We start from the raw sequence: 14,655 nt of genomic DNA on the forward strand, positions 1-14,655 counted from the left end.
AGAGAGAGAGAGAACCTAGAATGCAAGCAAGCAAGCAAGCTAGAATGCTAGATGAGAGACTGAGATAACCTGCTAGAAATAGCTATATATACAAGGCATGTAAAATGAATTATTGGACTGGCTTTATCATTATGAATATGAGTTAAGCTGCTTCTGGCTTTTGTTACATACTGGGGACGTCTCCCTCACCTGCTTCTGCCAGTTTCAATATATAGCAGTATATATCGGTGCAAGTTTATGAAGCTGACAGACTTTGGGTTTGAGGCGTCTTCCCCATTTTCATATTTGAAGACCCATCCCCATCTTTGTTTAGAAACCCTAATTAATTTACTTGATCTAATTCACCCATCCCCCATCGCCATCAAATATATCACAATCAAACTGTGCCTCTGTGAAAGATGTTTAAGCGCTTAAAGGTTCATCACAGACAATGACATGCATAATGAATTACTGGGTTTTTCAGAAAGATGGGTCGTGTAGACGTTAGCCATTATATGAATTGGAATAGGGTTTCTAAACAAAGATGGGGATGCGTCTTCAAATGTGATTGTGGAATGGGTGTACTGATGATAATTGAATCGGTGACTGAGGGCACCTATCGATCCTCCTCCTCTCGGTCAAGCTGAATTGCCACAAATGGAGCAGCGATGGGGATATATGGGAGAGTGTATTTTCTGTGATCATAGTGATAATCTCAATGGGTGAATAATGTTTTCGGTGGGAAAGGTAGCGGTCCCTAGCTATAAGGTCCTTTTCTTGGGTCTTAATTTCGATGGGTTTTCACGTTTCCAGCAAGCACGTCTGAGAATCAAAATTGCAGAGCCATGCATGATGCATCACAGCTAGGGCTGTTTTTTTAAAACCGAAACCCGAAAACCCGGACCGGTTTGGCCCTAAACCGACCCGATCGGGTCGGGTTTTGACACAGAAAACAGCGGGTCGGGCTAAATCCGGACCGATTTTGAAAGTTCCGGATCAGGCCGGGTTTCGTCTGTGACGACCCGACCCGGACCGAAAACCCGAACTTAAAATTTCTGAGGCTATGTGTCGCAAATCCGATGCAGCATAATGAGCATCTAAAGCCTAAAAAAACCCTAATGGCCTAATCCGTCGCCTGACTCGCCTCTCAGCCCTCTCTCTCTCAGTCTTTGAATTAAACCCAGACGAATCCATCAGTCAATCACTCTCAGTCTTTCCCATGGATTGGGCTTTGGGAAACACAGTCGAAACAGAATCAGAAAGCTTCGAACTCGAATCCAATTCGAATTCAGATTCGGAGGATCAAGATGTGGAGGTTGATTCTGAATCTGCTCCAGCTGAAAATTCCCTCATCCCTGCAACAAAAGAACCAGCTGCAGCAACTCCATCTCCATCTACCATGACATCCCTGCCACCGAAACCCCAAAAGAGATCGAGGAAGGGTTCGTCTGCTGCGTCTTCATCAGGGTCAAGAGAGCGTTCAATGGTATGGGAGCATTACGAGAAGTTTGAGCGGCCGGTGTATGAGTACAAAGATGGGAAGAAGGTCTTGGTTCGTAATGAGCCGCGCGCCAAATGTAAGTACTGCTCAAAAGACCTTGCTTGCAATACTTATGATAATGGTACAAGTAGTCTGAAAAGACATATTGAGAATGTGTGTAAGAGATATCCGAGTAAGGCAGATTTAGAACAACACCAGAAAGTGTTTGTTGCTGGTGGAAAATTGAGTGAACCTACCTTAGGAATGACAGCATTTGATGAGGATAGCATCCTAAAAGCATGTGTTGAGATGATAGTAATAGATGAGATGCCATTTAACTCAACAGAGAAACCAGGATTCAAGAGATTTTGTAGAGCTGCATGTCCTAGGTTCAAGGTTCCTGGTAGAGGTTTGGTTGTCAAAACATTTTGGGAGATGTATGCTGATCAAAAAAGAAAACTTAGGCAAGAGCTTGCTAGTCACTGTGTGAATATAACCACTGATACATGGACATCAGTTCAAAATATTAACTATATGGTGGTTACGGCATATTTCATAGATTGTGGTTGGAATTTACACAAAAGGATCATTAACTTTTGTGTAAGTCCTAATCATCAAGGGAACACCATAGGGAAGCTTTTGGAAGCATGCTTGCTTGATTGGGAAATAGAGAGGGTTTTAACTATTTCAGTGGACCATGCATCAGCTAACAAGGTAGCCATCGAGTTCATTCGTGAAAAAATGATGACTTGGGATAAACCACCTGTTTTAGGTGGTAAGTGGCTACATGTGAGGTGTTTAGCTCACATTCTTAACATTATTGTGAAAAGTGGCTTAAGGATGGATAAATCTGTGGCTTCGATTAGAAATGCAGTCCGTTATGTTAGGAGTTCTCCAGCTAGGCTTGATGTGTTTAGGCAGTGTGTAGAGATCCTTAAATTGGACAGCAAGAAGGTCTGCATATTGGATGTGCCAACACGTTGGAATTCCACATTCCTCATGTTGGATACAGCTCTTCAGCTTCGAAAAGCTTTTGATCGTATGGCTGAAGAAGAGGATTCAAAGTATAGAAGCTATTTTGATGAGGAAGATGAATTTACTGATGATGAGGCAGACATAGCAGATGCTCAAAACAAGCCAACAATTAGAGAAAAACGAGTAGGGCCACCAAATCTATGTGATTAGGAGAGATCTACTGTGTTTGTCAACTTCCTTCAGGTATTTTTTAACCCAATCTGATATTAATTTATTTGCTGCCTAATATTATTTTCTAACTGTTTACTTGTTGCCTAATATTTTTACTTGATGCAGCAATTTCATGATGTGACCCTTCGAGCTTCTGCAACTAATACTCCCACAGCTCAGAAAGCATTCCATGATATTGTGATTATTCAGCAAGAGATTGAGGACCTGTTCAATCAGAGACACCTTGAAGCTGGCAGCCAAACACAGAAGATCTTGCTAGAGATGGCAAGTAAGATGAAGACTAAGTTTGAGAAATATTTTGGAAGCATCGATGACATGAATCAACTGCTTTTGGTGGCTCTGGTTCTTGACCCTCGCTATAAGCTGCGCTACTTTCAGCATATATATGAAACTGAGCTGCACTATGACAGTTTTAGAGTCAAGTAGAAGTCTGATGAGTTGAGGGACTTGGTCTTCAAGCTCACAGACTTGTATGCAACCTCAATGGCCACCAAAAAGGCAAAGCCAAGTGACAAGGATGCAGAGAAATCTTCAACTACTTCCAAGAGCAGTAGCTGTGGATCAAAAACTTCTTCAAGCCTCACTGGGAAGAGGGTAGCAATGCAGGCTAATTGGAGACAAGCACTAGAAGATTCCTCTCAAACAGTTGTTTCACATGAGGTGGACCGATACTTGTTGGATCCTATTGAAGACCCTCCAGAAGGTGAAGATTGGAAGCTTCTCGATTGGTGGAAGCTGAATGGTTCGAAGTACCCAAATCTTCAACTGGTTGCCAAGGATGTGCTAGCCATTCAAGTAAGTACAGTGGCTAGTGAAAGCTGCTTCAGCACATCGAAGAGGGTAATTGATCCATTCAGGAGCTCATTGTCTCCAAGGACAGTTGAAGCATTAATATGCTTCCAAAATTGGTTGAGGTCTGAGAGTATTCAGAACTTAGAATATCTTCCAACCATTGAAGACATCTTGTTCTATGAAAAAGCTGAAAGAGGTATATAGATTTATGAGTTCAATGCCTTTCTATCTTTAATTTTTTTAATAGACTAATTTACTTTGTGTTTTTTTATCATCCGTAGATGCTCTAAAGGACACAGCTGATAGTCAACATGGAAAAGCCGAACAAAAACAAGTCAAGAAAGGGAAGAAACTCAAAGGAGCAGATCAGGCAACAAAGCAAAAAGGAATTATTGAAGCAATGACAACCAATGTCAAGACTGGTCTGAAAATTGGATCATCTGCCACATCTTCAAAAAAGAAAATGAAGACTACTGCTAGGAGTGTTGGATCTTCAAAGAAGACAAGAAAAGGAATAGAGATTTCAGGGTCAGTTTCTTACTTTGTAAATGCTGGTGTATGTTATTTGTTTTACTGTTTTTTTAAACAACTTCATTCACTTAAAACCTTAATTGTTGCATTTTATTCATTTACAGTTCACTTGGTTTTGCTTAAATTGATTAAGGGAGTTCCCTTTTGATTTGCAGGGTGGAGTGATGTGTATCAGTGTGTCATTGTCATGGAGAAAGGATTTCATGGACTTCGAGTTCATGATGTGAAGTGTAGAAAGACTGAAAGTTTCACTTGCAATTCAGCTTTAAATTTTAATAATTGATGACTTGATGTTGTTATGATTTATGAACTTTGGTTTACGGTAATTCGTGGTTTGTGTATGTGATTTGCAGTTTGACAGTTGCACTGTTTTAGACTTTGTGTAATTGTGTTTCAAACTTCATGACTTTGTGTTTTAACTTTTAAGACTTTGTAATGACTTTGTGTTTTAAGACTTTGTGAGTTTGTGACTTTGCAAGTTTGCAGCATGTCTTTATGAGTTTATGATATGTTTTAGCAATGTTTATGAAAGTGAATTTGCAGACTAACTGGGCACTGCTGTTCAGTTTTGATTTTTGAACATGAGTGCAGATACCATTTTTTTACAACCCGAAAACCCGGAAACCCGGCCCGGCCTGAAAAAGGCCCGAATTGGTCGGTTTCTAGAGATAAAAAAACCGGCCCGACCCGACCCGAAACTTTTGGGTTCGGACTCGGTTTTGATTTTTTTCGGCCCGGACCAACCCGAACGCAACCCTAATCACAGCATCAGCCATGTGAAAACCTGAGAAAGGATAGTTTCATAAGATTAAATGATCCAGGCAGTATGATGATTTAAATCTCATAAGTTTTAGTTTATGAGTTTGCAGTAACAATATTGGTTCAGTTCAACTATTTAATCGTGAACTTCGAAACATTAATCGATGGATTAATCGATGAACTTACTTTCAGAAGTTCAATTTAGGGTGCATGCTTGACTGCTTGTTCATGCACGTTTTCTTTTGTGTATATATGTTACTGTTCGGATCCGGATTCTTATTAGCTCATTGATTTAATTCGCTTTATTTCCTAGTTGTGTTGAAACTTGATACGTAAACTTGTCCCCTTACAGTGTTTTTGCTTTCGTTTGCACTCCCTGACTGCTAAGAGATCGACATGGTCATGCAAGCTAGCAAGCACTTCCCAAAGCAATAAACTACATATTAAGTTGCATTACAGTTTTGCTCTTTTATTTTATTTTTAATCCAACCTTAGCATTTTCTTGTATCCACCCTCAGATTCTGGTTTGTTATGCTTCTCAAAAAGAATTTGGTTTGTTTCTTATGCCATTGGGTTGTGATTTGTTATGTCATATGGAGTAGATGGACAAATCATATCACAATTGAAGCATCACCATGGAGGCTCGGCATGGAACAAATCACAAAGTCCAGAAATAAAGCAGACTTGCGTTGATCAATCGATGACAAAGATGTGGTTTAACTCTATAAAGTCTACAGAATAACGTAGAAACTTTCTCAAAGAAAATGAGAGGGAAAAAAAGGATCATCCTAGCTAGGATTATAATTCATAGCACCATTTCATTGTATGAAAAGAAAATTGCATCTGATAACTCAAAGGTGTGAAGTACTACTCATCACAAGCTAGGAATTCGTCCGTTAACCGTTGCATACTTGTTAATCGACTTTCCTCACCCAAAGAGGTTGGTTCACCTAGTTCTCGTTGGAGCACAATACATTTCCCAACTCGGAGAGGTCCCTTTACGTAGTTCTTTTCCTAACTCAAACTGGTCAACTAACCTAATTTTTCTCATTGATACAAAGGATCTAATCAACTAGCTAGTTTTAATATAAGTTTTGTTTTAGTCCTGTTTACTGAATCCCTAACCTCACCTCAAATTTTGTGAAAAAACAAAACTATGTTTTGTCAAAAAGATCGATGTTCTTCTTCGGTCTCTAATTATTCTACTCTAAATTATCCGTTATTTTCAGATTGGGAAAATTTGCCTAAGCATCTTTTAGATTCAGTTGCAGAAAAACTTCCAAAACCAACAGACTACTTAGGGTTCAGCTTGGTTTGTAAGTCATGGTATTCTGTAGCAAAGGATAACAGTACCAAGCATGCTAGTATGACTGCTCCAATGCTGTTGTTTAATTCAGGCAAAAAAGACGGCTGGAATTTCTACGATCTCATTACTCAGAAGGTTCTTAATATCCAGGTGAATGTGCCGAGGAAGCAGCTTGTTGGGTCTTCGAAAGGATGGTTAATATTTATAGAGAAGAACACTGTTGATAAACTTTTGGAGTGACCCTAGTAAATCCACTCTTTAGAATTAGAGGGAGGGAAGAGAAAGAGAACTCGCTCATTCGGCTTCCTCCTCTAACTCCTCGAGGTTGGAAAAAATGGTATAAAAATTGTCGAGATTTTGTTAGCAAGGCCACAGTTTCAGCTGATCCAATATTAGATGCAAACGATTGCATTGTTACTGTCATACATTTAGAGAGTGGTAGATTGGCTTATTTTAGATTGGGTAAAGATACAACATGGACTTATATAGAAGAAAGGCCCGATGAGATTGTTGAAAAGGCCCTTTTAGGTTTCCACATGGTTGAAGAAGTTGCTAGCTTGGGAAATAAGTTATATGCTGTGAATTCTTATAGTGAAGTTCTATCTTTTGATGCTACTACTGGGTGTAGCTTAAATACTAAGTTGGTTGGACGTGGCTGCGAACCAGATGCTAATGATATAAAGCATTACATCTTTGAAGGAGAGAATAATAAATTGTGGATGGTTCAAAGATATTTGAAGTTTGAAAAAGACAAACGTGTGACAAAGAAGTTTAGAGTATTTGAATTGAATTTCCAAACAGCTGAGTGGACTGAGAAAAAAACCTTGGATCATGTTGCTCTGTTTCTGGGTAATAATTCTTCAGTACTTCTGTTGGCAGCGGAACTTGTAGGATTTGAATCAAATTGCATATATTTTAATCATGACTTTGATTACGTCGGCATATATTACGATGAGAATGATTTTGGTGTTTATGATGTTGAAGATCAATGCTTCTGAAATATCTACACTGAAAGTGCCAAGAAGCTCCTGAATATGAGCTATCTACTACCAATCTGGGTTGTGCCTACATTGTCTTTTCCGCTGTAAAATGTCGCTTACATTAGTCTTGCTTTCTTGTTTTCTTCTCCCCTCTTTCTTTAAGAGAGTGTGTTTGTTGCTTTGAAGACTTTATGAAGTGAAAAACATCTTTGATGTTAAATATTGCAAGTTAGATGAACTTAATGTATATTCATCTTTTCAATGATCAGTGTAAATGAAAAGATCTTCTTAGTGTAACTGATCATTGAAAGGATCTTGTTAGAAACTAAGAATGACTTCCTCTTCCAAATTGATGTGATAACTTGCGGATATGAAGCTAGCTCAATATGCAGCTCCTTTTGTAGACATTGTGTTTTGTTCTATCGTGTGCAGGCGCGTCAATTGGGATCGATTGTGTTAATCATTGCGTCAATTGTTGCTTTGATGACTTTATGAAGTGAAAAAACATCTTTGATGACTTTATGAAGTGAAAAAACATCTTTGATGTTAACCATTGCAAGTCAGATGAACTTAATATGATCCATCTTTTCAATGATGATTGCAAATGAAATGATCTTCTTAGTGTAACTAATCAATGAAAAGATCTTGTTAGCATAACTTCCTCTTCCAAATTGATGTGATAACTTGCGAATATGAAGCTAGCTCGGTATGAAGCTCTTTTTGTAGACAATGTGTTTTGTTCTCTCGTGTCCAGGCATAAATACAAAGCTGGTGAAGTTCTTGGGTTCAATTCAGGATCTACTTTCAATAAAGCCCCAACACATGGCCTTTGGAAGTCTTGAAAGCGTTGAAGCATTCAGTTTTGGATTCTGTTGACTCAAACAAACAATAATATTGCTTGTTCTGAGTTTGTAGAATTCTAGAATCGGACTCGGCTGTTTTCCTTGAAAATGAGTGCTATCAAATCCAGTTACATGAAGCACCACATGTTTGTTGAAAAATAAAAAATTCTGCAAAGTTCAAATAAGTTCATTAACAGAGTGCATCACTTGGGCAATCTATAGATAGCTAGGTTGTTCTCTTTTCCTTTTTCTCTCAAAGAAAAAAAAGATAGCAAGGTTGCAGCTGATCACAATTGATAAAATTAAGAAGAGGGTGAGAAGTTACATACGTCTCCAAGTTCAGTGATTTATATACCTAACTCTGAAACCAATCACCATAGCTACCGAGGTCCAACTAATAACATGCACCAATCCAAGAAAGAAAGAAAAAGAGAATACGAAACGTCTGGAGAAGAGTGCGAGGGGAATTCGGAGCTGCATGCTAGCTGCTTGTTTTTATTCGCGAGAGAATGACAGAAAGCTAGGGATCTCTGAGACTGAGCTTCGGGGTGAGTGGTGGGAATGGTGAGCTGAGTGCTAGTGCACCATATGTTCAAGTACCAAGCTCTGCAATGCTCTGCAAAGCTGGCCTCCACTGCCCCCCACCACCATGACTCCTCGCCACACCTCTGCTGCTGCCACCACCGCCACCACCACTACTGCTGCTTCCGACACGGTGAGCCTCATGCTCCATCTGCAACCAAGAAAAGATAACAAAATCTAAGATAAAAGGAAATTTATGGTGGTGAGCATGCTTGTATATGAAACTTTACACGCACGCACTCACCATGAGACAATGACAATTCATGCATGCTTAATCAATATTCAAAATGGGAAAGCCATCAATAGGGTAAGTAGAGGTCTTTGTTATCTTTCTATCTCTCATTTTACTTTTGTATATGGATTTAAGCAAGCTAGCTTAATGTATGAAAGCACTATAACCTAACCAAGCCGATTACCAGACAAGTCTAGCTCAGATATTACATGTCTTTTAAGATTAGCATACTTATATCATAGGATTAGGAGTTCATGATAATATTGGTAAAAGCAAAGTGAACTCTAAGTCCACCAGAGGGTATATCATAAGCAGATCGACATGGAAGGCTTCAATTCATCACTAAAGTACCCTTATGATAATGACTCACTTATTATAGATCTCTAATGCTGAAGTAGTTAAAACATTTATCTCTAAAGCTGAGATTTCAAAATCAAGTTCTTACTGAGTAATGCACCAACATTTTATCGCCTACATGGTTAATTAGTCATCATCCATATTGAATAAGGAATAACTTTTCTCATCCATGATCTCCCAAAATATAACAAGAAAATTTACTTTTCATAACAAGGGTCTGTAGGCTTATATATATTGCCTCCAATTCCTTAAACAATTTAGTTTGCAAAAGCTCACATAAGCTTGAACTCTAGAAGCCAATGCTGTGAAGCTACAAAACAAAATGCCAAAAGCCCTACAGTTTTTCATACTGGAAATTTCTGACTAGTGTTAAGATTCTTACAGAGTTTTTAACCCAACAAAGTTGCTGACAGAAAACAAACGTGTAAACATAAAGAACCCAGATTCCTCGAGATTTGTGGGTTAAAGTAAAGTTCTGATTCTTCGAAATCACTGACAGATAAGTTATTCAATTCACCAGCACTCCGGAGAAAAAACAACCCATCTCTTACCTCTGCATATACATATTTTCCCCCCTTCTTACTTTATGGAACATCTCATTTACATTTTGTCTTAAATTCTCAATAATCCAAATGAACTTTATGATTATGGGAATATGGGAATATATTTGTCTTCAAGAGGCTTCAATCAGTTGAAGGGACAAATCAAAATAAGATACCCTGTCTCCTCTTATCTCTATGGTCTATAGCTCCTCCTATGCCCTTAGGAAATGAAATGACACCAATATAGATGAATGCATGCATACCTGCCAGTCCCCCACTACCAAAGAACACAAACCAAAGTCTTACAAAGTACAAAACTACAATCACATCCATTAGAAGGACAAAACTACCCCACAACATATACAATGATCAATGGAGCTAGATGACCGTCATATTTACAGTGATTAATGCAAATGCATTGGTTTAAGTTGTATGATAATGATTGGATTTCAAAAAAAAAAGTTGTATGATAATGATCATACAAGAAGCAACACACACTGTTATGTACGTCAATGACGTAAAACTTTTCATCTAAGCTACTAAATCCTTTGATTAACAAAAGCTTTAAGGAGTGTAGTACACTAATGTTTTGTTTTACTAACTAGGTGAACAAATTAGTATCATGATTGGAATAAGGGTTGTGTGATCGTGATATTACCTTGGTAGAACTGCGGTCGTCGGATTTCGAATTCGGATTCGGACCATCGGAGTCTTTCTTTTTCAGTTCAAGGCCAAGTGCACCTCTATCCCTCAGCAACTTCCCCAGCTTCACAGACTTCTTAGCAGCAAACTCCTTCAACACATCTGCACATCCCACAAAAAATAACATTCGTTAAACACCAAAAACTCCGTCGTAAAAATGGGAAAACCGATGATCCAAATATTTTACCTTCGAAACTGATGAGCCGGTAAACCTGTCCGATATGCAAAGTGTCGTCCGGCCTCAGAAGCTTGAGATGCTTAACCGGCGCGCCATTCTCGGCCTTTAACGTCGGCGACGTCACCACAAGCGCCACGTAGTTCCCCGGATTCGACGTCATGATCTCATGAGCGCTCACCGACCAGTAAATCCTCTCGACCTTGTTGTTTGCCGGGTGGTGTATAACCACCGTGGCCGCCTCAGCCGCCTGACAGTTGCCCATCTCGCCACAAACACGACTCGTCGGAGATCCCAAGCTAGCTAGGTTTTTCTTTTTTGGGTCAATACAAGCTAGCTAGCTAGCCAAACGGATATGGAACCGTTCTCGTTGGGGTGTTCTCGTTGGGGTTTATGGCTATATTTATGAGAGTTGGGGGTTTGGAGTGATCTCAGAGAGTCAGAGGTGACGTGGTGAATAGGGTTTTGGATGGGAGAGCGGTCCCTGGTATTAGGGAAGGTTTTCACGTTCACCGACGCACGTCAAGAATCGGAGGAGAGCAGAAGGATGTGACAAACTGAACCAGACCTAGCCCGTCCAATGGCGACGGACCCAGAAACCAAAGTGAGTGATACAGACGTGTGAGAAGTGAGAACTGAGAAGAAGGTAGAGACGGAAGAAGAAATGAAGAGGGGGATGGGGAAGGTGGGGAGTTATATATAGAGGGATTGCGTATAAGGTGATGTCGTATACGAACTGAAGTGAGAGAAGCGAATTATAATGGAGTGTGACCTTTTTTTTTTGCAGACGTGTGAGATCTGCAAAAGCAGGATGGTTGCGTCTGCGGAAGAGAGGAGAAGGACCCTACGGGGATGGCTGCGGTGCTCTCATCAGAATCCATATCTTCAATCTGCCTCGTGATTTATGGAAAATGTATGAATTATTTAACCAAACAAACAGATTAGTACGTTACAAGAGAAAATGTGATGAATTATTCTAGAATTTAATGTCCTAATATAATGAAAGTAAATACATTACCGTATATGAAAAAAATTATGTGGTATTATATGCATCAAACGTAAACTTGTACTTATTTCATCCTAAACCACAATATATATTCAGTTTCATCTTTACCCAAATGAACACTTTCCTCATTTGGTCGTGGAATGTAGACTGATTCCCAACTTATGAATTTTTCAACGTTCATTTTGTTATCCATTTCCCATAGAAGCATAGCAACATGCCTATTATGTTTCCATTGAATTCAACTTAATACCATACCAGGGGATGATTAGTGAGATTGTAACTGATTTCTCTTCGCCTTTTGTTCTCAAACATGTCAAAAGGCCTTACCAAACGACTCGTGGAGTTAGGCTAACTCATAAAAAAGAATTGTGTTGTCAAACTTGTACTATGGATAGTGAAAATACACTTTCTCATTGAAGTTTCATCAACTTTTCTACAAAATGCAGCAACATATTAATATTAACAAAGTTAATTAGAATGATCAGATAAAGATTAAAGTTATGAAATATAATATTTTGGTCTGGAATGGGATTCGTAGGGGATCCAACCAACTCGATGTCAACAATTGAATGACCAGATACAATCAAAACGTGGTTCTCTTAAAAAAAAATCAAAACGTGGTAATATGAATAGACAAAAGTTGATTAGGCAGAGTACATGGTGTAAAAGTTCATTTATAAATCCCAAGAGGGCTGCATAGCAATATCCCACCGAGTTTGGCCCAGTTCTATACAAATTGGATCTAAAATTGATTTATCCATTTTGGGTTGTGTAGCTACCCAACGCAAAAGCCTAATTTACTTGGCACTTTGTTTAAACATTGGGCCTAGGTTTTAGGACCATTTTCAAATGTGAGTTTTATACTTCGATCAAGCTTCGTGTGAGAGCGAGTTTCACACATTAAGATACACTTACATCACCAATGTGCAAGTCACCCGATTAGAGATGTGAAGATAAATGAGGACTATAAACCGTCAATTCTTTCTTCTGGCTTTTTCATTTTTAATCCAATCAGATTGATTACTCATAACTTCTTCGACTTTGGGTCCTCACCTCTTGTGTTTGAAACACTTGGACTAGTTTTTTGGGTTCCAGTTGTGTTACCTAGATGGCTGAATCAAATAAAAGGCAGAGATTACATATCGGTTGTTTGTTTCATTTATACCTTGGTGCATATAAGAAATTTTGACTTCGTGTAGCCTTGTTTATAGAACAATGTATGAATTGAATGATGGATAACAATGTTTCATTCTTAGACTGCATATATAATTGAAATGGTGTGGATAAGTATTGACTATTTTCATATGAGCTATATGAATTGGCAACACCTTAATTTCATCGACACATTAGATTAGCACTTTATGCAGTGATAAAGGAATTTATCTTTATAGCAAAGAATACTAGGTAGCCAAGGATCTTTAATTTTAACACATACACAAACCTTATCAGCTGATTCAGCTCATACATATTTCTAATTTCTTTAACCTCACACTTAGTAGAGATGCATCGACTATAGTAATAGTTCAACTCTATGTATATAGTTGAGTTGTCATTCTACTAAACTGATCTGTTTGTATAAACCAAGAGACAAGATCATTCAATCTACTTTTAAGTCCATGTGTTCTTTTTGAAGAAGACTTGTAAGTCCATGTTGAAATTCTTCTATTTTGCAGTGGAAATGGCAGTATACTCCTAATTATTCTCCTCATGTTGAGAGATTTCCACAGTGCCAGCAATAGTATGTCGACCATAAAAACCAAGCTATAAAATGATGATTGCCTGATTATTAAAACAAATCATTGTCTTAATGAGATCAAAATTTTCGTGTAGCCCCGTTTAGTTTAGAAATATAAGTCTGATACTTGTAAGTTGAAAGTTGCGAATTGATTCAAAGTGAACTGGTTTTACGTTGCTAAAACGGTTAAGAAGACTTAATGTCCAACAAGCTCCGTACGAGACTTTAAAATTACACCGTTTACACGATACAACTTAATGTCTGATACATTTCGTGCAAAACTTGACTCCAAAATTACCTTATTGGGGTATTCGGCAAATAAGAAAGAGATGTGAAATCCACACACTTCAAATTTCTTTTTTTTGTTAATACATTTATGAAAAGACAAAGTTTTAGTCACTATAAAAGATAAAATTTAAGTTACCAAAAAACGAAAAAAAATAAAAGTAATTGTACGGACGATACTAACTAATTAATTTACTTTTACCGTAACTTATTAGTAATAATATATATATATATAATATATATANATATATATATATATATATATATATATAGTATAATATATAAGTATAACTAACAAATAAAATAAAAGTAAAATAAACTAAACTAATACTANACTACTATACTACGTACTAACTACTTATAGTAAGTAGTATATATATATATATATATATATATATATATATATATATATATATATATATATATGAAAGATTACATTTGAAGCCAAAATAAAATAAAAATAAGAATAAACAATCTCATCATACTGTATAACCATCTTATTGAAGATTGAAATGATTCTTAAATCTGATTTGAAATATATAGAGAATTTTTTTTTCTCCGATCCGATGTAAAGATGTAGAGAATTGTTATTGTTTGAATTTTATAGATTTTAGTTTAATATTATATTTTCACAAAAATTCTTGATTATGAGGTTAGTATTGGAATATTTAGTTTAAAATTGAAATGTGGGGTGACCAAAATATTTGATGGGGTGGCAATAGCTGTACCCATTTCAATTTAGGGTGTGTAGAAAAAGAGTTATAGAATAAGAAAAGGACTGCAAACGAAACAACAATTCAAAGTCCAAACGTACACAACCATATTCTTTATGTGAAGCTTATCTATCGGTCGGTCCGATCTTTGTAACTGACATTGTTGGCAAAGAAAGCCAAGCTTTAATCTTTCCTTGTTCAACTTCGTGTCACATGAATTTCACAGCCCGCCACCGCATAAAAATATCTCCCAAAATCTTATAGGCCACAAAACGTGCCAAACTTGTAAACTCTACGAGACACCCCATCAACGTCCCATTGGCATCTCCGCATCTCACCAACGAATCAATCTTTCTGTCTTTCTCCAAATCTCCAACTATACCCCTGACTTTGTCGTCGTTTTGTCCTTTAATTTTTCCTATTTGGCTCCTATTTTTGGTTCTTACAATCC

General features: G+C 37.7%; 1 protein-coding gene across 1 annotated transcript; it reads right to left on the minus strand.

The window, feature by feature from the left end:
* Positions 1–7,796: 7,796 nt before the first annotated feature.
* Positions 7,797–11,346, minus strand: LOC101291177. Its single transcript, XM_004288215.1, has 3 exons — positions 10,478–11,346; positions 10,247–10,392; positions 7,797–8,608 (listed from the first exon to the last, which is right to left on the minus strand). Exons 1-3 carry the CDS (start codon positions 10,728–10,730, stop codon positions 8,468–8,470), a joined length of 540 nt encoding a protein of 179 aa, XP_004288263.1. The 5' UTR covers positions 10,731–11,346; the 3' UTR covers positions 7,797–8,467.
* Positions 11,347–14,655: the final 3,309 nt, after the last annotated feature.

Source organism: Fragaria vesca, linkage group LG1, assembly GCF_000184155.1.
Source record: "Fragaria vesca subsp. vesca linkage group LG1, FraVesHawaii_1.0, whole genome shotgun sequence".
In the NCBI taxonomy this organism is placed as follows: Eukaryota; Viridiplantae; Streptophyta; class Magnoliopsida; order Rosales; family Rosaceae; genus Fragaria; species Fragaria vesca.